Raw genomic sequence first — 27,031 nt, forward strand, 5'->3', positions numbered from 1 at the left:
ATGTCCGATTATTGGAGCTGGGAAAGTGTTAATGGAGATACCAGTGCATGCCAATCAGACATTCAATTTAAAAGTAAATTCAATTTGAAAGTAGAATGCAATTTTCACTTCTTTTCTCAAACAATTTAGCCCTTGGGGATCATTTGATACAAAACAATATTTCCCTACTAGGGTTAAGATAAACTGAACAAATAAGAACAAAATAAAATGAAATTAAAAAGTAAAATTATCAGAATGAAGATACCTGTGGCTAAAGTGAGTTGAGCATCTATCAGATGGTGCAGCCTTACATGACCTAAAATGCTGAATACAAATCACTGACAGCTGACAGACAGGTAGTCTGTTTGATAGTGTTTTTGTTGTCTTGCCACAGAAAAGAATGGCATATAAATAGTTGCTAAGTATATGTCAGTCTGTAATCTTCATACTGGAAATACAACCAGTAAATCACATGAAAGGACACCACCTACCACTAATAGGCCTTTTAAAGATGGAAAGACCAAGTTAATATGTGTAATGTGTATTGATAATTATTGTCTTGTAGGCTGTGTATCGTGAATCATATCAGTTCATGGCACAGATATATTGTTTCACCCCTAAAGAATGCAGTTTATCTGCCAGATTAATAAGTGTCAAGCGAAAAACTTGATTTTTACTCCAAAACTCCCAGACACACTGTTGTGGTTATAAAAAAAATAATTTCCAGTTAATCCTATGAAAAGAAAGGAGCCAAGAGTTTTCCTGACACACTGATATATGGCTGTAATCTGATCAGCACTGAATAGTCATGATTCGCAAAGCTTTGTGCCTAAATTTCATTTACAGTTAATTGTCCCAGGCAAGCAACTACTGTTCTACAGAGTAACTAAATGACTGATGATAACTCAGTGTGATTATGTGCATGCTAGTATTTTCAACACTGACATGGGAGAGCTCATTTGGCTAATTTGCAAATACAAGTGCAGCAGCCCATTTGGTTTAAATCTATGTTAATCTAAGATGTGTTCTGAATAAATAAATTACATTTTGCTGGCCTCAATAAAAATTGTATGACATTTTTATTAAAGATTACTGGCGAGTTTGTGATGAGTAGTACATATACAAAATGTGATCAAATTTTGGAACTAAAAGATCCATATGGAAGTGTGATTCATTTTCAACGGTAAATTAAAAATGCATCTTTGGTTTTTGGATGAGCCATCTGCAAAGTGATCAAAGCCAAATTTCAGAATTCTTATTTCACTGACTCTGACTTGGTGAAATGCAGCAGCAAGTGGCAAAATTTGATACTTTGTAAATACATGTACTCCAAAAACAACATCACCATGGTGACACAGCCCTGCATCTGGACAGATGAAGAAATATCATTTTCAATGCTGAGACAAAATCAACAAAACTTTTCAGTAAAGTTTGAGTGTGAAAACAATTTTTTACCGCCTTCAAACCCATTAATGAACTACTGAGAGCAAGAAAGTCGGCAACTCTGAGTCAATACTAAATTTCAATATCAAGTGGCTTTTAACGACAGAAACTTTGTGTATTTTTGTAAGATGTGCCTGTGTTTGTATGCTGATAATGTTTGACTGTACCAAGTCAAGCAGATGTTTTTCATTCCATGCTTCAAAAAAAACATTTTTTTAACACTTTTTCTAAATCTGAATTACAGTACTTTATTCTCAGCTATAAAAAAATTGCTTATCTGAGTTGCATGCACTGACTCCCCGCCTGGGATCACAAAACATACTTTATGGTAGGAATCCTTAAACACCCTCCACCATAACAACCTTGACCTCTGACCCAGAAATCAATAGGTCCCTTCCACAGCTTAAGTGCACACCTTCCACAAGCTCTCTGTCCAGAATTATTCAAAAGCCATTTGTCATTTTTCAGTCGGGTGCCTTAACTGTCACCATCTGAACTTAAGATCAATAGATAGGCTTCTTTCCTACACAATGCGCAAGTCATCCAAGAACTGTGATGAAGGTTGATGATTGAAAACTAAATTTTTGTGTTGAAACTAGCAGTATGGCTTATATTCCTAACAATAATTGGATCAGGGAATACAACTGAAGGAGAAATACCATTCTAACTGGCTCAATGCATGCATTGCTTTAAAATATAGTGAACAGCATGTCATTAACCTGTAAAAGAACAAAGAACAAAACCAGTCACAAATATATCCTACCATTGCTATAAAGAGATCAATCCACTGTCCACTCATTCTGGCATCCACAGAGCCCAGCCATTGATATTTGTATTGACCTATGTCCCCAACTTCACTGTTGGTCAAAACAAATGGTACACTCAGGACCTGTACAATGTCAGACACTTCATATGAATAAATGTGCAAATAATAAGCTGTACATTAACATATATATTGAATTCATCAAAATAATTAATTATGAACTTTAATTATAAATAAATATAGTACATTCATTACTGATCCAGGCATTACAAATCTACTTAAGAAATAAAATAATACATACCCTATAGGTGTGAGTGTATGCAAAGATCTAAGACATAACCACCCACAACAAGCAACTGAAATTATCTATGTGCAGGTAATTATTTTTATCAATATGATAATTAGACCAAATACAGATAAAGAAATTCTACAGCAATAAAATGATGAGTCAGAAAAAAGAAAATCATTCAAACACAGAATCTCACAAATTAGGACTGCCATTAAATAAATAATATCAAGGACACATACAAACACCGTATCTGTATTAATGATAATATAGGATATTCTAACATTAAAATGAACTTGAAACCTATCCAAAAGACATAAATATAATCAAAAATATCTTTTAAAGGACAGCATATCTTTTAAATTAGGGAATGTATTCAGTGAACACAAATGCCTTCATCACAATCAGGGCTCAGCATTAATGCCAGCATACAGAAAATCGGAGTTATTTGTTGAAAATGCAAGTTGAGATTTCAAGCTCTTACATCTTTTAAAAGTGCACAATTTTCTTGTGATATGCAGCAAAATGAAAAAGGTTTTACAACTGATTAGGTTACATTCAGATGAACTTTTTAGCATATAGCCCAATACAGTGGTGATATGATAATATGATACAGATACTAAACAATGCCAAGTATATGGGAGGTAACTGTGATTACAATTTAAAGAGTTTTTACAGAGTTAAGCTTCTTTATTAAAAATGGTGGAAACCTTGTGTTAACAAGTACACACTGAGGCAGCTGACCCATGTTGGACTGGGCAGATATCGAACCTATGATCTTTGGATTATAAGTCCGATGCTATCATGACTCCTTCAACCAACTAGGGTACATAATCCAACCAACTAGGGTACATAATCCAACCAACTAGGGTACATAATCCAAACAACGAAGATATGTAATCCAAACAACAAGGATAATAATCAAAACAGCCAAGATACATTATCCAACTGACTAGAGTACATAACCCAAATAACTAGGATAAATAATCCAAACAACTAGGATACATATGTGATACATTTGTGGAGCACCAGACAGTGAGTCTGTCAAATGTTTTTGAAGTCACGCATTTAAATTATTGCAAAATGCAAACAAAGTTTTCTTTCAGTTCCCTTTGACCATACATTAAAATAGTTGCAGAATAACTGGAATAAATACTAAGCTTATTCAATAGCACAGAGCAACTACTGTAGGTTGAAAAATTGCTTGTCCCTGGGAGATTTTAATAGTGGAAAAAAGCTAGTAGCTTGCAATCTGCAGTATGATCCAGCCATATGCTGCTCCAATCTGATGTTCCTCCCTTAAATGGGCCAAGAACTAAAATTTACCTCAATAAATGTAAGCGGGTTTGGACACTGCCAAGGGCAAATTTTAATTCTAGGTGCATTTTAATGAGAGACTGACTGATTCATGTTATCAGTAAGAACACACAAAACATGTGGTATCTTGTAAGGGCAGCCATTTGCAATATTCCACATCCAATAACATCTCATGTAATCTAGTCTTGGCCATTACAATACTTGACCATCAAGTATGGTTAAGAAAAGTAAACCTCTTGATGACCATGATCATAGCTGGTTATGCCCTAAAATTTTGCAAGTCTTTATTGTCAAGTGAGAAATGGATCTCAAGAAGTACAGCTGAGATAGTCCATATTTCTGCAAGAAATTTCCTCATAGTGTCAGGTATCACAGATATATGAAGAGACATACCAATCCAAATGTTATTAGTATCAACTGTGCTATATCAGTGTATGCCACGGAGATCATCTGTCCAATCATGGTATACAGGATAGTCACGGCAGCTGATGTACAGACAGCAATGGTGAGATTCATATTAATGATGACACTTAAACTGGTTCCTGTTGAAAGAAAGAAAACTTGAAAGAAGCAGCTGAAGGGCCAATTCAAAGTCAAACAGGGGAAATAACTCTGATACATTTTACTGAAAAATGGTTACAATTAAACCAGTCCAATGTGCAGACAGCAATGGTCAGATTCCTACTGATGATGGCACTTAGACTTGTCCCTGCTGAGAGACTCTTACCTGGAATCTGTATAATTGCGAACAGTTGCTCCAGCATGGATTCTGTATTATTGATAACAGTGACTCTTGCATAGAATTTGGGTAAGTTTGCAAAAGGTTTGCAAACACACAAATACACAAGTAAGCTGAAGAATGCCACCTTGAATAAAAACATGTACAAGCCTACTATTATCTTCAGAGATGTGAAAAGGAGTATTTCAGATTAAGTTCATCTCAGCAAACCTGGCAATAGCCACAACATTGTATCCCTGTCGTAATTAATTTTCCACTGATATTTTGATCATATGACATGCCACAACTTCGGAAATTTTAGTACAAAACTTAGAATTTGATGAGCATTAATAGGGCAATAACAAGTTTAAAGGCTGCATTTTCCTTTAAAAACCTATTCATAGATCAAAGTACCTGTAGAACCGACAGTCAAAAATTTTAATTGAATTTTACATTTAAATGAAAATGTACAGTTACTCAAAGGCTCTACTGTATAAAGGATCTTTACCTATTCAGGATAATTTCATCCTGTCACTTTCATATCTCATGCAATCAGCTCCAATGAAGCATTATTTTGTTAGAAAATTATCCTAATTTTAAATGCTTTCGTTTTAGATTCCCTGAACTTTTTCTGAATGAAACATTCCAGTTACCTAGTGCGGACAGTATGGAGGCAGTCCAGAAGACATCCCCCCACAAAGTGGCCAGGTATACCAGGAAGACAACAAGGCTATTGTATTGTTCCTGAAAGGGGTCAAGCATTGTCAAGTATTGTTGGTCTCGCATCCTCTTGGCAAAAATAGCACCACCTACAACAAATATCCAACAAATAGGGATCAATAATGGGTCTGGTCTATGGTGCATGATTGTGGCATTCACACTAAAATTTCCAAACAACTAAAGTTTAACAAAATCATGCATTAAAACATACAAGAAAACCAAAAAATCACACACTTCGTTGTAAATTCACAATTATAATATGGTCACTTCATGACTTCCTATCTGATGTCCTGACTGCACCACAAAACATCAGTTTGGCTGACAGATAATAAAAAATAAATTCATTGAAATTGAGGAACTTATAGCTTTGAGATATCTTTTAAATCTAACCTGGGGCTATCTTAAACTACCAACAAATTTAAACAAAGTCAATGAATAATGAAACATAGGTCACATAATCCTCTCTTGGCAATAAAGATGTCCAATTTATCAAGATGCATCCACTCACTAAGTTTCATATTTCTACGATGGAGAGTCAGCACATAATATGCCATGTGGTCATGAGCCAAATATACAAATTTAACTAAAACCAATAAAATATAAAATGTAGGTCATGATGAGCCACTTTTGTTGCAACGATGTGGTACTAACAAAGATGCATATCATAAATTTCATGATTCCACTATGAAGAATACCTGAACACTTAAAACACAATTTAAGCCAAATCAGTGAAGCATAACATATGGAGTATAACAACCTATGTCTAAAATGCTCATCAAGATGCATCTCCTAGTTTCAAGATTCTATATTGGACAATGCACACAACATGTCAAAAACCATTCCGGTCATGAGGTAAATGCAAAACTTAACTCAAGCCAGTAGAATTTGAAATATGGGCCACTGTGAAGCCCCATTATTTTGACATGCTATTAAATCCTACTACAAAAATTAAACTAAATTCAGTGAATGGTGAAATATGGGTCATAATGATTTACTTTTAAGTTGAATATGTAGTACTCATCAAGATGTATCCTTTCATGATTTCAGGTTTAACAGTATTATACAGCAGATAAAACACCAATGTGGTCATGAACAAACTGCAACAACAAATATGAAATGTAAGCCACAATGACCTCTGTTTTAATGGTGTGTTACTAATATGGGCTCATACAATTACTGGTTTGATGCTTTTGGCATGAACAGTGTTTGTGACTGAATCCAAGTTAATGAATCAAAATATACGGGTCACACTGACCTATGTTTATGATCAGGGTATATTACTCATCAAAATACATTCCCAAGCCAAATTTCAATGATTATTTGACAACAGAATATATATATATATATATATATATATATATATATATATATATATATATAGACACACACACATACAGGGTGCTAAAAACCAATTTGGCAATGAGCTACATGCGAAAATTTAACCTAAGCCAGTAAAAACATGAAATGTAGGTCACAGTGACACTCTTTCTTGGTAAGGGTGTGGTACTAATACAGATGCATATAATTATTTAAATATTTTAACATGAACAGAACTTGAGAAATAAACTTAAAATTTTTGAGTAAAGTAAATGAATCATGAAAAATAATGAAAGTGATGTAATTTGTACAAGGAGGTAGTAATAATCAAGTTGCATCCCCTCACCAGGTTTCACAAATTTAGTTAGAAAACAAACACACACAGGGTGAAAAGACATACTTGTTTATGTGCTAACCCTAAGCCAGTAAAATGTGAAATGTTGATTATTGTGACCTTCTTTTGACATAACAGTCTAGTAATAATAGAATATAAATAATCATACAATTTGATGATTCTATCATGAACAAAGCTGAGAATAAAATTTAACCACAAAATCTACATAATACGAGTGAAGAATAAAATATTGGTCACAATAACCAATGTCTGTGAAAACTTGACTACTAATGTACAAGTAAATACAAAGTTAGCCCTTTACTTTAGCCCCATAACCTGTGGGGATGGTACAATAAACCCCATTTCAAACTGCTGCCTAGGCACTAGGAAGAAAGAATGGCTGACATTGAATGAGGATATACATCTGTTTGTGCTTTTATCTGTGAAGATGCAGACATCTTCTGGAGTAGTACAATAGTCTACCATGTCGAGTTGAGCTAAACATATTGGGAGCCAAGAAGTGATCTAAATGTTATAATGACGTGCTTTACAGCAGGGTTCCACTGTATTCATAACAAATATGACCAAGATCCAGGATCCAAACAGAATTTCAGTATTTGTAAATGACATATTTTCTGCAAGTTTTTGGAGGGGAATTTTTTTTTTTTCTGCAGAAAAGCATATGAAAAATTTCAGCATCTGAAAATGAAATAAATGAAAAATCCAACTCCATGCAATCAGCTGCATGCATCTTATGGCTATCTCTCACATTAAAAAGTACTCACCCTTTACATGCACATTAATAAATGAAAATTGATGTTACTTGCCAAATTTTGTATTATTTCAGTCTACAAAAAAATGTAAACATACTGAAAAACACATTTTCACACATCAAGCAAAATAATCTGGCATGCTTTAATCTCTTACCATCATCTACCAGCCATAAAAATCCTGCATTTTATAACTGAGATTGGTTATAGTTTTTCTTTAAGAAAAACAAAATAAAAATAGATATGACAGGACAAATCTTGATTAAATGCAGTAACGTATTTTGGCACTAGGTAAGAGATTACACGGTCAGAAAACCAAACACTCTCACTCATTAACAGAACCAATCGCTGATCCCAGTTTGTATGGTCTGGTACCAAATCTAAGACTAATAGAAAACTAAATCATTATAAATTTTCAAGGCAGTTAAAGTAGCATAGTATATCAGGTGGATAATTAAAAAGTCAGACTTAAACGTATATAACTAAAAGAACCAATGAACTGATTCCAGTTTGTACAGTCTAGTAACAAATCTTATAACAGCAAACTAAATTACATTCCAATCCTTATAAAATTCAAAATAAATGAAACATGTTAAAGGAGTAGAAAATTTTGTGCCTGGTTAGTTTTTAAAAATAATGTGTTATTATCCACTAAAATTTCTATATAATATTATATGACTGAGTGTAGGTTTGAGTATTATTGACAACTTTGACTTCAACACTTTCATCTTTTAATAAAGGGTGATCTCAACAGTTTTGTATTATTTTAATGGTTTAAAGATTGAGATTTTGTTTCAACAGGTGAGTAACAGGAGTAATAAACAAATGTTATTTGTTAGGTCAGTGACCTAATAATTTATGAAATGTGATTCTCACAAACTCTGACAGTTTCAATCATATATATCTAGGCTAATTCCGATGACAAACCAGCCATTTAATATCCAATTTCAGAAAGCATTAGTCAATCTCTCTTATCCTACCAAATTTGTAGAACTACAATTGTCTCCAAGAACTTCAGCATATAAATGAAATTCATGTCAAAAGATGTCCAAAAATTACAGAGCATTTAAAAATTATTATGGAATAAATGTTTGAACTGTAACTAGAAAGTGATCGAAAACATGCTGAACATATGATAAATGTAATAAAAAAGAGAAATAATTACCAAGAATTAGTCCAATAAAAATACCAAAGGGGGCTAGGGTCCAAACAAGTCCCCATGTTGCTATGGATTCAGCTGTTCCATTAATGTAACCACCTCCAACAGTTGTTGCTAAGGAAAACAAAAACAAAAAATAGCATAATCAAAAGTTTCTTTTTTCCTTCACAAAAATAAATAGGTACAGTCAATCTTTGCTAATTCAAAACAAAAGTAGTACATCAGTCCAAAACGAGTCTGAGATCACTTACCAGGCTCATATTTATCTCAAAATCAAAGGCCATCATGGCAGTTGATCAATCACAAATTTGGTTAGTATGTTGCTTTCTGACATTACAGTTTTCAATTTCTTATTCCTGTGCTCTCTCTTTATAATGGTATTCATTACAACTATGAAAAGTGACCAGCATCATAAGTGATGGATTGTTATCCTGAGCAATGTACCTTCTTTAAAATGCTGTTCAAGGAAGCTAAGAAAACAAAATGTTGGGAGGGGGTAGGGGTACCACAACTTGTAACGATGTAATACTTATCTGATACGGTTGTGTAGCTCACTCATTTCTGGTTGGAAAATACCCTCAAACATAGCATGAGAATTAGTCCACCAATAGGGTGACTTCCAGAAAGATCCAATATACATCCCATTACCCTGGACCAACCCTCATTCTTTTTTGTTGTTATCTGTGTAGGGCAGGAGAAATGAATCTGGTAATAACAGGTAAGTATTACATCATTAAAATTAGCTTACCTCCACCTTACCTAATATCAGTAATGCATAAAGTGTTTCTGATGCATAGCTGAGTTTGCCAGTTTAGTGGGTGGCTTGTGATCCCACCAACTGCTAAATGCTGCTCACCCTTACTGGTGAAATGCAGAGTACTGCTGGATGGTATCTATATAGACCACTTCTTGTGTTACTATTATCATTCCAAAGACTACGCATTCACTTTAGGGAGTCTATGAGTGAAGGTAGAAGGTAGAGAAGGTTATGCTACAATGAGGTTTTCATCATATCCTCCAAAGATGCACGAGTTAAACTGATCCACATGGTACAATAGCTCAAGCTTCATCAGCTCTAATTATCATGAATGAAAATACACTCTCTGTAAAGGACTGATAAATTCTCTTGATAGTCATGGTAATGCACCTCTCAATGAAGAAAGCCAAAATATCGACCGATCCCTTGAAGAGGTGGAAAAGATGTTTCTTACACTTTCATCTCCCATTAGAAGGTGCCAAATAAAAATGTCCTGAGCACAAAAATCTATCTTGATCATCCCCAGCAAAGAAGAGACTGAGACTGGAGATCACAATCCAGACCTGCCGAACCTGATGAGTCTGTCTCAGTAAGGCAGTTGATTTTTTCTGTAAAATTGACCAGTTTTCAGTAAGGTGTTGTTGTTGTTGTTGCTGTAGGGTGTAACGCCATTTTTCAGCACACGATAGGCTATACATGGTGGCCAGTATTAATTTTGGAGGAAGAACCCAGGAAAATCCTGGAAAGAACCACCAACCCATGAGAAGCTACTGACAAGCTTTCTCACATACCTACAATAGCCGAATCTGAGACTCGAACCCACGCAGACAGAGGTGAGATGGCAGTGATACGTAATGGAGAGCGCTTTAGACCACTCGGTCACTCTTCAGTAAGATGTAACAAAATATCAATAACTGCTATGGTAAAGCTAGAAAACATAATTAAAAGTTCGACACATCAACAATAAACATTATGTTCACTGAAAAGTTTGTAATGTAAACGTAGACTTCATTTACCGCTAGTACAGTTGCACAAATTCTAGTTCCAAACCCTCAGCAGCTCAATGACTTGTTGATATCTCTCAACTTGACATAATTCTTGGAAATTCTTTTCGATTCCACATGATGATGGCAATCATATCTCCCACCAAGAGACGTACTCAAATTGGTATGTGATGTCCAATAAACGTAATTGTGTCCTTTCTAGATTTTATTCACAAGAATCTAAATACTCCTTTTTTATCTTCTGTTTTGATTATTAACACTTTTTTAGAAGCTTATTTTCCCTTTCGTCTTAAACATGCATCATTTTCTGGATGCTATTTGTAAAAATTCTTTAATCAATAGTTGGATCATGCAGACACTTCGCATGAACAAATAGGTGCAGTTTAAAGCGTCTGGGGTGCTGTTGTAAAGTTAGTCTGGTTCCCTGACTAATTTTACTAATTCTACAATGAAACCCAGATCCAAATAAAACACGGATGAACCAATTATCTGGATTCTTCGGCAATTATAATTTTTCCGTAATTTTTGCTAGCATGCCGTAAGTATGTATTTAGGTTAATTTTCGTAAGACTTACGGCAAAATCGTAAGAGTTGGCAGGTCTGATAATCAGGAGTGCAGTAACCAATGGATGCTGGGAAGAAACCTGACAGATAATGGAGAGAAAATGACTTGCAATTTCCAATAAACCTTAGACAGCCTTGCCCTATGGAAAGGACATGAAGCTCAAACCTTCATCATGTAGACAATGAGCAAAGCAAAAAGTCGTCAGGATAACATTCTCAAAAGAAGCTTTACCCAAAGGTTCATATGGGGTTTAAGACAGACATCATAGGACACAAGAAAGACTTTATTTAGGCATACAGCTTGTAATACCTGATCAGGTAAAACATTTGAGTGTGTAGGATAGGGCTGCCCTAAAGCCCTGACAGCAGCCTTTTCTTTATTCATAAAGGAAGAGAAGAACTTCAGCCACTGTGCTCATGGTGGGACAGCAATGAATTAAATGTTTCCTACTGCTCCAACTTCATAAGATTCTCCACCTTGCATCAAAGAATTTGGACAAAGCCTGTCTCCTGAACTGAATGATGCACCACGGAACTTTGCTCAAAAACATGTCCTGGCAGAGACATCATTTAAACTGAGCCAAGCATGAAAGCAGAGAAGCTGTGGGCTATATTGTGCTGAGACAAAGGCTTACTCCTCTTGGGTAATGTCCTGGGCTGGTCTACAAGCAAATTAAGAAGATAATGAACCATGATCAGTGAGGTCATAAGTGGCTATCAAAATGAGCTGGGCAGTTGAGGTCCTTACTTTCTGAAGTACATGTGGAATCATCCGGAAGTGTGGGAAGGCATATGCAAACTGATGATCCCACTTCAAGCTGAAATTGTCCACTGCCCAGTCTTTCTGGTCTGGGACTGGAGAGTTGTAAAAGGGCAGCTTGTTGTTTAGCCACGTCACAAACAAGCCCATCAAAGTCTCCCCTAAAGCCTGAACTATGCTATGGATTGGTGTGGAGACCATTTTGTAAGAACTATCTTGCCCCTCTTGGAAAGACTGTCTGCCAAAATATTCTGTCTGTCTGGAATGTGGTGAACTCTGATGATAATCCCTTCCTAAGTTGCCCAGCAAATTAGGTTCCAAACCTACAGAGAAGGACATGTGTGCCTCATTGTCACCTGAGGTACCCTACTACTAACATGTCATCAGCAGAGACCATCATCCAGAGGCATCTTATTTGGTACCCTTGAAGGTCTAAGAACAATGCCCTCATTTCCAAACTATTGATAGGGTGGGCAGATTTTTTCCCAGCAGCGTATATATGTAAATAATGCACATAAATAGCTATGTAGATAAGAAAGACTTAGAATGCTGATATACTTGGAACAGCAAGATATACATGTATATAGAGAGATAAAGGGATAGGTATAATTTTGAAACAGATACATTTTTAAATGAGAGGGAGAATTAGAGCAAGACTATTTGTAAGGATTTAATTATACTCATAACTCATGGATTTAATGAACACTTACATTATCCATTTACTTGACAATTATCATGTTGTCAGGTTTAAAACCACAACATGCATCAAACTACTTTGAGAATCCAACTTTTTAGAAGGATTTAAGAACACTTTTTTTTGTCCATTTAACTGCTGTTCAGCAGTATTATCAAGTCTACAGTAATTATTATGTAAACAACATATCATTGTTAATTGTCGGAGACAAGTCCTTTTATTTACAAACATTCATCTGTCAAAGAAATCTCAAGTTTTATTCTGAGCAATTAAGACCTACTTGCCATAAAACTTACGGCATGCTGGCAATCTGCTGAATGAAACTGTATCCAGGTATGCAAAAGAAGAATGTACTACATATAAATCCCAAATAAATGTGCTGATATATATTATTAAGGCAAGATCATAGGGCACTAACTTTGCAAAACATAAAGCATTAGCAACTGAACAAGACCACTTATCGGTAAATTAGCCCACAAAGAATTACTGTATATTACCCAAACCACCAACGTTCAATAATTTTTTCTGTAGCTTGTATCCCTCTCTCAATTTTGTACTTGACTGCTCCGATGCCCTTGGTGGTTAAAGCATCCACCTCGGATGTGGGAGGTTGCGGGTTAGATCTCCGGCTGAGTCTTACCAAATACTTCTAAAAATGGTACTAATAGCTGCCTTGGTTGGTATTCAACATTACAAGGTTAATGTTAGGACTGGTCGGCCTGGGGTCAGGATAATGTGACTGGGTGGGACATCATGCCACATCTACAGCATGATGTCCCAGTGCTTGATATCACTATAAACTGTCACACTGAAGAATTATTAAAGCTACGTTAAAAATCTAAAACACACTCAATTTTTTAGACCTGCCCACAGGCTAGTTCTCTGCATGCCAAGATAAGCTTGTCCAAACTGAATTTGATCTTATCCTAGAAGTCTGACAAGAGGATCTGTAAATCCCTGCAGACATCCAAAAGCTTTCTGGTCTATAAATGTAAAATGCTCATTGAGACCCTTGAACTGCACATGTCAAATGTTTTCCATAGAGTTTGAAAAACTTACAACTGAAAAAGCACATGGACATAACTTACAAAATGCAAGTTATTACATATTTTAAACGTATACTAAAATGAGTATATTTCCTGAAATTCTTTTAAGGAACAAATCTGAAATTTATTGATAAAAAGTTTCTGTACATGTACAGAATTATCAGAATTATACAGTAGAACTTCATTATCTTCTGTTCAGGTTTTTCCCCTCACCATCTCTAATTGCATCGATGAATATGTTTAAACCATGATGCGATGTTCTCTTCTTTAAGCTGATTATTTATATTGTTGGTTTTAGTTGGTTTATTATTACAAAATCTAAGTTCTGATTATTTTTACTGATGATTTTAGTTGTGTTAATATAAAACTTCAGTTTTGATTATCTTTCTTTTTCAAACAACAGCAACTTTCACATCAGCAAGGTAGCCAAGAAATATTTAATTAGCCAAATATGAATATATTGTAATGATTCAAATTCAATAACCATCAACCAGATGATTCTCCATGATACAGCTTTTCCTTATTAATAGGAAGGAACCCAAAACATTTTCAGGGAAATAAACTCAGCGATATGAATTTTATATAAAATAAATATAATCTTATGTAAAGTGTTTAGGCTCGAATAAACAGTAACACAGGAAAGAGAGAAAACAACAAGCTTTGAAAAATATAACAATCAATTTATTTCCATGGAAAAATGAAAAAATATGAAAACTTACGGTTTCCAGAATCAAATCCAAAAATAACACAAGAAGAACCCACAAATAAAATTCTTGAAGTCCTAATATTTAAATGTTCTAATGATTCCAAGTTCGAGTCCTGACGAATAATCCAAGATGGAAGGCAATGACATATGCTGTAGCATGTATTGTGTTGATGTCAACAGTTTCTTGTAGAAACATAATAATTATTCCTCCGGTCTTGGAAATCCAAATAAAATTATCAAGAAAAGTCCTTGTTCAAGAATTCTGTATGAATACAATAATATTTCCAGAGAAACGAATTAATCTTCTAGAGTCCAAATAATCTTAAGAAAATTGAACATATAACTCAAAATTTTCAATACTGGTCACAACAGAAGAAAACAACTTGACATCAAGTGTTTAAAAGCCCCTGACTCTGAGATCTCTCTCTCTAAACATCACTATTAATACTAAGTATTTTGCAATCTCGGAAATGCCCAATTACAAAATAGAGGATGACGTGATCATGTTTACATGTAAAAGTCACATAGCACCTGTATGTCCTTGATAAGAACCAATCATTTTACATTTTAGAAAAATATTGTTTACTTGACAATCAATCAAGGCCAGGAACTATGTCAAAAATAGTTGTCGTTGTTGTTGTGGGGTTTAATGCCATATTTCAGCACATGATAGGTTATGTATGGCGGCCAGTATTAATGGTGGAGGAAGAACCCGGGAAAACCCCAGAAAGAACCACCGACCCACGAGAAGCTACTGGCAAGCTTTTTCATATACCCACATTGGCTGGTCAAAAATAGAAACAAGTGTTTCTATTACTAGGTATGTAAGGAAAAATTCAGGTCAAACTGAATTTTCTGGAAAATATCAAATTCCTAGTAAACAAAATTAAACTACATTGACATGTAAAGAAAATAAAAAGATTCCAAAACCCACAAACAATCAAATCAAATCAAACACAACTTAAATCAAATATAAATTAAATCAAAAATACATAACAATATAGTTACAAAATAAATTCTAAAGTAAATTACAAATTGCTCCATAAAGCTGAGACAGCCTAATTTGAGCTGATAAACTATTTCAGCTTCAGGAGGGCTTTGCCACTATACCCCGCCATCCCCTATTAGTTTCGTAACTTCTCCTGTTGCTCTCTTTCTTACTGAAAGTCATACAGTGGTTATATGAAAACCCACCTGTCATTGTAAAGATCCCAACAATTACATTGATATCCCGATCCGCCACAATGGAGGACACCATAAGACTGGTGCCCTGGTTTTTCTTTCTCCTGGATGCTAAAATTCCAATTACCAGAATAAAAATGTAGAACCCGATTAGGGTCAGTAGGCCTGCGAGGTTGATAGCCATGGCTGAAAATGCTGTTGAGCAAAAAGAAAGAAATGAATCAATAGCAAAAATAGTCTAATCAAGGTTCAAGACAACTTTAGAATAATGAAACTCCAATCCAAGTTTTTAGTACATTATTAAACTTATATCAACAGTCATCCAGACTGCAAAATCTAATTTCTACAAATCGCTGAGTAAAAAATCAACATGATATACCAGAAAGAAAAAATAAAATCACTACTATCCTAATAGAACTCAACATAAGCATTGTATTTATATAATTTCTGCATATGAATGGACTAAAAAATGCATCAGTTTTTAAATGAATTCAAATAAAGCAAAACTATTTAATTTTAAGCATTTAACCAAAATTATTAGCATATTTCTCCTGCCTTAAAAACAGCCAATGCCTTACGATGGTACATCAATCAATATAAACTATGCAATTTGGACAGGTGATTGATGTTCAGAGCTTGCTTGAAATAATAAAAACTCTGTGGAAACATTCACATAAAATGCACAATAATACAGAACAGTATGAGTTACACTAAGTGTTTGATGCCTTTTCAAAAAGATGATGTAGTGTTCACAAAATACCGTTTTTAAATTTTAGAAAACACAATTGGTTTCAAACTAGTTAGTACCAGAATTATGATAATAATAATAATAATAATAATGAGGATTTTGTATAGCGCCTAATCTTTAGAAGCTCTAAGTGCTTTACAACATTAGACAACACCTATAACATAAAAAAACATAATAATATTATTACAAAAACAAACACTATGAAATTAGAAAAACATTAAAAAATAAAAAACATGCTGAAAATAGTTACGGTAGGAAACATTATTAGGTCTTTAAGTTTTTTCTTGCAGTCGAAATAAGTGAGTTTTGAGAGCCCTCTTGAATGTGATCACTGTGTCTTTGTGTCTAAGTTCAGTGGGCAATTCATTCCACATTGCTGGGCCCTGGTATGCAAAAGAACGCTGTCCATGTGACTTTGTTTTCATAGTGGGAATAATGAGTATACGATTGTCAGAAGAGGAGCATAAGTAGCTTGCTGGTGTGTACACATGGGTGAGGTCGGATAGCTATGTTGGACTAGAGTCCGACAGTGAAACATAGCACAGAGAACAAATTTTGTGTTTGATTCTGGATCGAATGGATAGCCAGTGTAGGGTACAGAGCAGCGGGGAGGTGTGCTCTGATCGTAGTGCTGTAAGTATGATCCGAGCAGCTGTGTTTTGAACTTTTTGACGTTTCTGGAGTGGATATTAAGATGAACCAGACAGAATTGAGCTACAATAGTCCAGTCTTGAAAGTACTAATGAACACACAAGTGTTTTAGTGGCATCAGCTGAAAGATATTTGCAAATTGAGCTGATGTGTCTCAGCTCAAGATATGCAGCCTTGCATATGTTCATGACATGTTGGTGCAATGTGAGAGTACTGTCCAGAGTAACACCTAGGTTTTGTGCTGATTGTGTGAATTTGATGTTGGCATTGCTGATATTTATTGTTTGAGGTGAAGGATGTGAATGAGAAAGTCTTTGTGTTGTGATCAGAATGGCCTCAGTTTTATCATCATTCATCTATCTACAGCTTGTTACATGTCATCCATGATTTCACATCAGAAATGCACCTCTCTACACCTTGGATGGTAGCATCAACTTCAGTTGGGTGGCTAGATTTGTATATTTGGGTGTCATCAGCGTACAACTGGTGAGACACTGGATGATGATCTATGACACTTGAGAGCGACTGAGTGTACAGAATGAAGAGAACAGGTCCAGGAACAGACCCTTGTGGAACACAACATAGATCAACTGGGCTGGAGTGTATTCCATTTGCAGATACAATTTGTGTCCTGTTGACCAAGTAGGACTTGAACCACAGTAAGGCTGTATCATGAATGCCAAATACATGTTGGAGACGGTGAAGTAATATATCATGGTCTATTGTGTCAAATGCTGCAGACAAAATCAAGGAGGGTGAGGACTGTAATCTTTCCGCTATCCAATGCAGAAAGAATGTCATTAACTACTTTTAGAAGAGCAGTTTCAGTACTGTGGCAAGGGCGATATGCAGATTGTACATTGCTAAAAAGACTGTTTGAATTTAGATGAGATACAAGCTGGGATAGAACAAACTTTTCTAAGATTTTTTATATGAATGGGAGATTAGAAACTGGGCAGTAGTTCTTTAAATTGTTATGGTCTAGTGTTGGTTTCTTCTGCAGAGGCTTTACAATGGCATGCCATCATGCGATACATGCCTTTCTCAGATTAAGATAAATTTGGATTGGGTTAATTACAGATTAAGAGCAACTTTAATCAGGTAAATTACAGGTCTCACTTGATGACTGTATATTAAAGGTTCTTTTGCATACCAGGGCCCAGCAACGTGGAATGAATTGCCCATTGAATTTAGACATAAAACACAGTGATCACATTCAAGAGGGCTCTCAAAACTCACTTATTTCGACTGCAAGAATAAACTTAAAGACCTAATAATGTTTCCTACCTTAAATATTCTCAGCATGTTTTTTTTATATAATGTTTTATAATTTCATGGTGTTTGTTTTTGTAATCATATCATTATGTTTTTTATTTTATAGGTGTTGTCTAATGTTGTAAAGTGCTTAGAGCTTCTAAAGATTAGGCACTATACAAAGTCCTCATTATTATTATTATTATGTTCATTAGAAGCACAAGCTAATAATATCAGAAGATCCCTGCTTTTCGATTGGACCATTTTTTCCAGATTAATTGCAATTTTAATTTGGTTATTTGCAGAGCAGGAATAATTTAGTTTCATTTAATTTTTATTATAGTCAAGTTTGTTAATTACTCCACAAGAAGCACTAGCTAATCACTTTTTTTATTAAATCATAATGACGTTTTAATTTCCAATAATAGTCAAATGACCAACACGTTGCATTTAATTTAATTCCATCAAATAATTACAAGGCTGATGATGCAAATTGTCAACCAGAAATGATACATTCACTTGAACAGGTGCATGGATTGATAAATACACAAAGGTAATATATCTCTACCTGCTTGTTTTTACAGGTGTATGGATTGATAAATACACAAAGGTAATATATCTCTACCTGCTTGTTTTTACAGGTGCATGGATCGATAAATACACAAAGGTAAAATATCTCTACCTGCTTGTTTTTACATCAAGCAGGTATAAATATACAATTAGAGACCTCCACATAATTTAGCAATATCAGACGTTTAATTTCCAACATTTTATCATTGCAATTGGGTTTAGTGATTCGCATGAGAAAACCAATCAATTATATTTTACTTTATTAAATTTTGAAGATGATGCCCAGTACAAAACTGTTTGCAGGCATCAAATCTTTATCTCTCTGACATCTGACCTAAAGAACACAGAGTCAGAGAAGAAAAATCCAGCCTGTGCCACAGTATTCTCGGAGACCTTTTTGATTTTTTGCTCCGTTAACTTTACATTGTCAGAATCGTTTAATATTCATAGGTTACTGCCTTTGTATGGGAAAATATGAACGAGTTTTGGGATGGAATACTGCACAACCTTGGGAGTGCAGTATATCCTTCCGACAAAATGAGTTCATATTTTCCCATACAAAGGCAGTAACTTTTTTATTATATGCTCATTTTTTTATTCTACCTAAGGTTTAATTATATAAAAACAATACACTACAAGAAACAACGTAAATGAATGTATGCCGCATTCCAAACTAAATACACAAGTGCATATTCATCATTACACAAATCAACATTATTACTGCGCACATAACTCTGCCCAGATAAATTTGAACTTAGTTGCGTGCTCAACATAACTTTCAAAAGAAAATGGATTGTCTAGTTAAAATTGAAATTTGGAGTCATATTGTGAATGAATGTGCATTGCGACAACTTTTCCATTTGATCTGGAATGAATAGATTTTGGTATTTTTCTCGATTCTAGGAAATTTCATGATTATTGACTGGATTTGTATGCGACGATTCCACGTAAAATACATGAGATTTAATAAGCTTGGAAGAAGCATGTTGACATCTGCAAATGTGTTTCTGTTTCTGTCATTGAATGTTTGAAATCATAATGTTGGAAAAATATGAAGTCTTTCAATTGCAATTATCAAAAAGACGCTATGGAATTTAATGCTTATTTCATTTTGAGTGCAGTAAGGAGGATGCAATTGCACTTATCATTGAAATTACAGCACAATTTCGAAATGTGTAATCCAGATTGAAAACCTATAACATGGCTCATGTAATTCGGATTTGCAGAATTAAGAAAATATATTTTGAGGAAATTCAGGATGCAAAACTGTAAGTATATTTTATTTTGCCATTCTTATCACCAGCTAAAGAAGACAGTATATGCCTTGTCACTTGTATGTTATTTGTAAGGACCTTATCTTCCGTCTTTTATATAATGTAGCTAGCCTAAATCCGTAACATTGTATCAACACAGAATGTGCCAAATCAGTTTTTCTGCAGTCCATGAAACATGTTTTAGTTCATTCAGAAACAAATTTAAACAAGCACAACGTAAAGAGCCTCTTACGCAAGTGTATATGATTTGTGTACAAATCAAAAGTGTTGGCGTCTGCGTCCATTGTTTGTTTACAATAGAAAGTAGTTCCTTTATGCAAGTGAATGCTATATGTGTATTGTCGCGAGAGTTCAGTATCAGGGAATACTGAACGATTCTGACAATGTAAAGTTAACAGGGGAAAAAAATGAGCATATAATAATACCCAATACTTCTTTTCTATTTATAGTAAATGAACATGACACATTTCTTAGAAAACAGACAGTTTTCTTGAATCTGAAACCATATGCCACCGATCTGTTGTAGTTTAATACACACTTGAGTAGCAGACCAGTCTGTATTGAAAAATGGCACAAAACAATTGGAATTTATCTATGTAAATCGTGGATGTTATATGATTAAAAAATGTTAGAGGAGAGGGAAATTTTTAAACTGTAGAAAATGTAGGAAAAGGACAAATCAAAAGTACTTTACAAATTTTGAAAGAGGAATTTGATAGTGATGTAATACAGTATTCAGAATTTGTCGACTTTGTGACCCTTCAAAAGTTAAACATTTTATGTAGACTAGTTAAAGTGAACGTTGTGTATAAATAATTTATCATTTTGTTTTGTGTCTGTATTCTCCAACTAATCCATATGGGTTTAGCTGATTTGTGACAAGAATTTTAACTAACTGCAGATCCAGGTAAGTAGCAAAAGTAAACATGTTTCTGATACGGTTTTCTGTATTTATGGTATGCAATATATATCTTAATCTTTGATGCTCAGATTGCATTATTTGCCAATCATATTAGTAATAATTACGCATATAACTCTTGGGTGGGAGAGGATTGACATGTCTGAACTTACAACAAAACAATTCAGTTTCACATTTAATATAACGTCCCTTTGATGAGGTACCCACTCAATAGGATCAACAGATACCCAGGTGAATTTTTACTGTCAGATCATCTGCACTATGCATGATTTGTATGTACAGACATTGGTGTTTAAATTAAACTTTTCATGTTTAGTATAGGCAAAAAATAGATAAATTTAAAACTATTTTGATGAATTCTGAAGAAAATGAAAACCAATTCATGTCATTTATTGTTTCTTGTGAGTATAAATCTGAATGAATATCATCAGTATAGGGAACAGAAAATTGACCTAGCTTTTCTCTGTTTTAAAAAAGGTCCCGCAAAGCATGATCTTCTTGAAAACTCAGTGCCAGTTCCTTCTCTCTCTTTCTCATTTCGCAATTATCATTATTTCATTAACTGAACAATATTGATCAAAACTGGTGAGAATTAATAAGAATTATTAAGAAAATATCATGAATTTGGGACAACCAAAATTTCATAATGCAACATCCAAAATTTATACCATAGATTTACTGTAATACAAAATTAGAGGAAAACCTGTAAAATATGAAAAGCTGAATAAGGAATTTCTATCATAACAAAATTCTAGATTGGCAATTGTGGTCAACTAAATTGTGATTTCACATCAATGTATGTACAAGAACACTGTAATGAATATATGCTATTGGTTTTAGGAATAACATAAAATTTTAACTTGTCAATGCCCATCATTAGGATTTTTCTTGCAAAAATGCTGCATGGGAGAGGGCTACTAGAAATACTGAAATATACTCAAACACCGAAATACACCAAAATACATTTATTTTTTACCATAATACTCATTAAGGTAAATGTTTATGATTTGTATGTGCCTGAATAACGATAAAAAAGCAAAATAAAGTGAAGTGATTTTTATAGGAACTATTCACATTTTTCTATTTATAGTTTCAGGATACCTGGGTATACACCCATTCACGACAACCTGAGTAATAAAAATAGCAACTGGTTACCCCTTAAAATAAAATTAAAAGAAAACAACAAACCAACCATGTTTCCAAGCTCAAATCGAGACAAATATTAAAGATTATAGTTTGAGGCTCATGTTGTGTGAACATCTATTAATCGTCACTGGGGTTCATACTGTTGCTTAAAATTAACTTGCTATACATTTACAATATAACAATATGATGGACGATACTTCCCTATTTAAAAATCAATATTTCAAGCTAGATTTCATGTAGTGTAATAAATTTGGTACCGATTCTAAGCTCAGGTATTTGACTTTGTATGCCAATTCAAAGTCTGGCTTACTATCATATCTTTAAGGAATGCCAGACCATTTTACCATGCTATCCGCTCAACACTACCATGACTGTGCCCACTTAATATGCAAGTACAACACTAAATGGAATACTGCCCTCTCAATGGCCAAAGTAAAATGACATGCTGCACCTACTGATAACTTCTTTCTGTATTATTATAGAGTACACATACTGACTGATTGTTAAATTGTAAACAAAAATACGAGTCTCATGTTCATTGTACAACCTTCATCTAATTTCCTTTTTTTCTATTTATAGTGTTACGTATAACAGTTAGAAGAAAACAGACATGTTTATTGAATGTGAAATCATGTGTCACAGATTCATACTACAGTATTTTGTTACCCTCATAAGTAGCAGACCAGTCTAAATTGAAAATAAATGGTGCCAGATAAAGACAATAAATGGGCTTTATCACTGTGACTGATCGATGTTATATGACTGAAAAATGTTAGTGTGTGTGTGTGTGTCTGTATGATTTGGATTTTTAATTAACTTTAACAATTTTTCAGTCATATCACTACAATGTCTGCAGTGTGGCATTTTATAGTGATGTCTAACACTGGGACATCATGCCACAGACATACAGCATGATGTCCCACCGAGTCACATTATCCTGACACCAGGCTGACCAGTCCTAACATAAGTGATAAAATGTGTACAATACACAGGTAACTTATCATAATATGCATAGCATAGTCATTAATATGGAAAGTTTACTACTGAATAAAAAATGTATTCCTACTATGAACTGCACTGGTCAGGAAAGTCCTTTTGTACAGGCTAGGAGATATATATTAAGGAGAAATGAAAGTGGTCCTGAGCTAAACAAACATACTTAAACTTATGTTGGATATGATGTGTTTTTGGATTTTTAACGTAGCTTTAACAATTTTTCAGTCATATCACCATGATGTCTGCAATGTGACAGTTTATAGTGATGTTTAACACTGGGACATATGCCGCAGACATATATCATGATGTCCCACCCAGTCACATTTTCCTGACACCAGGACAACCAGTCCTAAAACTAACCTCTTACTGATGAGCACCAAGCGAGTTAGCTGTTAGTATCATTTTTGTAAGTGTCTGGTATGACTCGGTTGGGGATCCAACCCACACCCGAGGCTGACACTCTAACCACTAGGCCACCAGAGAAAAATGTTAGAGAAAAGGAATATTGTTAAGCTTAAAAACATAATGCATCCAGAAATGGACAAATCAATAACACTTTAAACATACTGAAATAAGAGTTCAACTGATGAAATCATCAGTCATCATTTGTGGACCTTACAACTTGCGAAAGTTACCGAGTGTTATGCATAATAATAATAAAGACTTTATTTAGAGAAGGTAACTCGATCAGTTACAGAACTAATCTACCTTGAGGCCTTCTATCTATGATGTACAATATATACAGTATATACAACATGATGTGAAGAATCTGGCTTGACACTAGATAATTAACTGATTTTAAAAATCAAAGCATCAAGCCCGGAACATATGCACAGGCATCTGTGAACACATAAACATATATAAAATATCATCCTGCATTGAAAAATTCAACTGTGAAAATGATGCAAAATTACAATTTATCAGTTTCTTTTGTGTCTATACTCCTGTACTAACTACTAATCCACATGGATGTAGCCATTCTGTGGCAAGAATTTTAACTGCTGAATCCAGGTAAATAGCAAAAATAAATGTAAGCTTTTCATATCTTTTTGTTTTTATGGCATGTAATATATAGACTGCTCTTTTTATGCTCAGATTACACTTTTTTGCCACTTAAGTTAGTAATAATTACACTAACTCTTAGGGGTTGGCATGTGTGAACCTAGAACAAAGAAGCTCAGGTTCACAGTTAATACAATTTCCATTTGATCAGGTACCTGGATCAGACATGAGTCTGGTATTCCCAAAAAAAGCTGAAAATTTGAAAAAGGGGGTTTGGGGTCCTCCCCCAACAGGGTCTTGAAGGACAGCACCAAAAATGCATTTTACAATCATAAAAACTGCTCCTGGTGCAACTTATGTTCATAATATATAACAAAATAATCATTTGAAAAACTAACAAACTTACCAAATATTTTCAACTTGACTTGAATTATTTCACAATATTTATTGTCACATGAATTTGTTCTTCAATACTATTGGTGCTTAAGTTATTTCATGTGCATATCACTGTTCACATCTTATTTAAGTCAAAATAATTTCTCAGTTTTTGCAAATATATAATACTTCTCTCTGTTCAAGTCTGTAAAATAAACACCCATGTACATCAACTATATACAAATAATCCCATACATTCCCTTGTCTTTTTCTCCAATCAACACAACCTGTTGATATTCCAGTTGAACTCTTTTTGCGACTTTGGCAAAGATTTGTTTAGCCTTCCTTTTGACTGACTTTTTTGGCTCAATGTGCAATCGTTTCTTTTCCTTCTCAATGAGAGCCTTTTTTCCTTTCAAGCTGGTGATTGTATTGGTGACATGCAGTGCACATATTCTGACAGAGAGCTACATCTGTTCTCTCGTGCAAGAAATTTTTCTTCTTATAGTAATTAACTGCACTTTTTCCAGATGCCTTGAGCTTCAATTTTTCCGTATGCAGCTTCTTTTGTAGGTGCAGTTCCATAGTCTTCCAACTGTGATTGACGTAGAGCAGATGTCACAAAATGCCAGTCCTCAGGCATTTAGTTTCTTATAAACTGACCAACTAAATTTCTGTCGACCTTTCACTCCAGTCATTCCCATTTCCATACGTTTTTTAAACCTTTATCTAAACTTCTTGTGTCATGGTCTCTCTCAACAACTTGGGATGCCATTTTTTTGCTGCAAGCACGCTTCTTCTTTCCATACCATCAGTTTCCATTATAGAAAGATTCATTAGATGAATTTAAACTTTTGACCAATCAGAATACTCTTTATGAGAGTTGTAGGCTAACTAATATATGGAACGAATATGTTACAAGGGTTGTTGCAGAATGGGATCGAACAGACCGTCCCAACTCTGACCTCTTAATGCTGAGCACCAAGTGATGCAGCTGCTAATACCATTTTTAAAAGTCTTTGGTAAGACTTTGCCGGGGTCTGAAACCACAACATCCCACATCTGAGGCAGATTCTCTAACCACAAGGCCACCAGAGCAGTCCCACACCAATATTATTAAAGCTACGTTCAAAATCCCAAACATACACACTTATAGCTCCATTTGTGTAATAAAGATATCCTGTTTTCCTTGACTTGACAGCTTATAATATGTAAATAATTGTGTATTTCGGTGTATTTCATTTTACTTTGGAGGGTTCTGGTGTTTCTAGTATCCATGGGGGGTAGGGGGGCTTGGGGAAAAAAGCAAAGAAAGGTTTCCGAGTGCCTGAAACAATTAAAAGTAAGTTTCTTCTTGAAGCTGAATTTTTACAAAACATTTATATATAACTATATATAACAAATATGCAAATTATAGCATCAGATAAGTTAAGGTCGAGAAATTGCAAAGAGTGACCAAAGATCAATATTAAAATGGTGGGCGGTGCTCGTTAAAATGCTTAGTGCGAGTTTATTTGGCAAAATATAAAGATGGGTTCATTTTTTAGTTCTGCACACTCGAATTAGGCAGAAAGATTCCATTTTTATTTCTTCCAACATTCTGAATGGAAAAAATCATCCCCTGTTGCTACATTATGTCGGCCTTGAAAAGTACTGTTAAGGTGACATCACATGGCTTCGTTACAAAGATATTTTGGAGTATCCGTCCTTGAACCGTGGGATGGGGGTTCTAACTTGTCACAAATCTGGATTATCCGTCCATAACAATATTGTTACAGGTTAGAACCCCCATCCCTTGATTTATGGACGGATACTCCAAATTTTCTTTGTAACGAACCCCTGTGGCGACAATTGGTAAGCTACGGCTGCGAGGACAGATCCTCTGTCTGTATCGTTCAAAGCTTTACAAGCGTGCTGTTGCTAACCAACACTTGCTCTTGTTCGTTTCCCTGTTTTAATATTAACTATCTTCTATCTCAAAGTCTTCACAGAGCATAGAATTGATACAAATCTGCCCTGGTGACAGATGAAAACACAAACCATGTGCTTCCGGTCATGTAAAATGAATGCACAGATATATGTACATGCTACAACACAACAAAAAAAAAAGAGTAAATTGTTGTAGTTTTACATTCACACAAATGTATGAATGTTTCCAATATTTAGATATTTAAAACGTTATTTTTTTTCTTAAATAAAATTGTGCAGTTGCAAAAGATGTGAAAATGTACTACCTAATTGTGTAAGCTGGTTACAGTAAAAAGAAATTCACTAGAGGCAAAACTTTATTTCAAAGCTTGCTCATCCGTGATGGTATGTCGTTTTGTAAAAAAAAAATTGGGTACCACTAATAAAAGAATGAAACATACTAAATTATTATAAATGCATTATATTACTTTGATCTTAAATGCCTTTTCACTTAATCCACTTATTTACATTTTCAAATGGAGTAACAACTTTGATTTAGGAATAGTTTTGCAACATTTCATTTCAAACACAGTGTTAAAAATGAAATAAGATTCATGGTGGATTTTATTTTTTATTGATGCCATTTAAAAAAACTGTAACATTTTATTT

General features: G+C 34.4%; 1 protein-coding gene across 4 annotated transcripts in view; it reads right to left on the reverse strand.

Annotated features, from left to right (window-relative positions):
• LOC149794315 (high affinity choline transporter 1-like) overlaps nt 1–26,507 on the reverse strand; it is a 44,743-nt gene extending 18,236 nt beyond the window's left edge. The window contains exons 1-6 of one of the 4 annotated variants that reach the window (XM_089968469.1): nt 26,380–26,507; nt 15,532–15,714; nt 8,813–8,920; nt 5,160–5,315; nt 4,182–4,330; nt 2,186–2,311 (exon numbers count right to left, since the gene is read on the reverse strand). In XM_089968469.1, the coding sequence (XP_089824595.1) occupies nt 2,186–2,311; nt 4,182–4,330; nt 5,160–5,315; nt 8,813–8,920; nt 15,532–15,703 (711 nt within the window). In that variant the 5' untranslated portion in view covers nt 15,704–15,714; nt 26,380–26,507. Of the gene's footprint in view, nt 1–2,185; nt 2,312–4,181; nt 4,331–5,159; nt 5,316–8,812; nt 8,921–15,531; nt 15,715–26,291 lie in introns of all 4 variants that reach the window. The other 3 variants (XM_089968472.1, XM_089968471.1, XM_089968473.1) reach the window with 3 other exon arrangements.
• Between the last annotated feature and the right edge of the window lie 524 nt (nt 26,508–27,031).

This window comes from Sinohyriopsis cumingii, chromosome 8 (assembly GCF_028554795.1).
Source record: "Sinohyriopsis cumingii isolate HCF-2022 chromosome 8, ASM2855479v2, whole genome shotgun sequence".
In the NCBI taxonomy this organism is placed as follows: Eukaryota; Metazoa; Mollusca; class Bivalvia; order Unionida; family Unionidae; genus Sinohyriopsis; species Sinohyriopsis cumingii.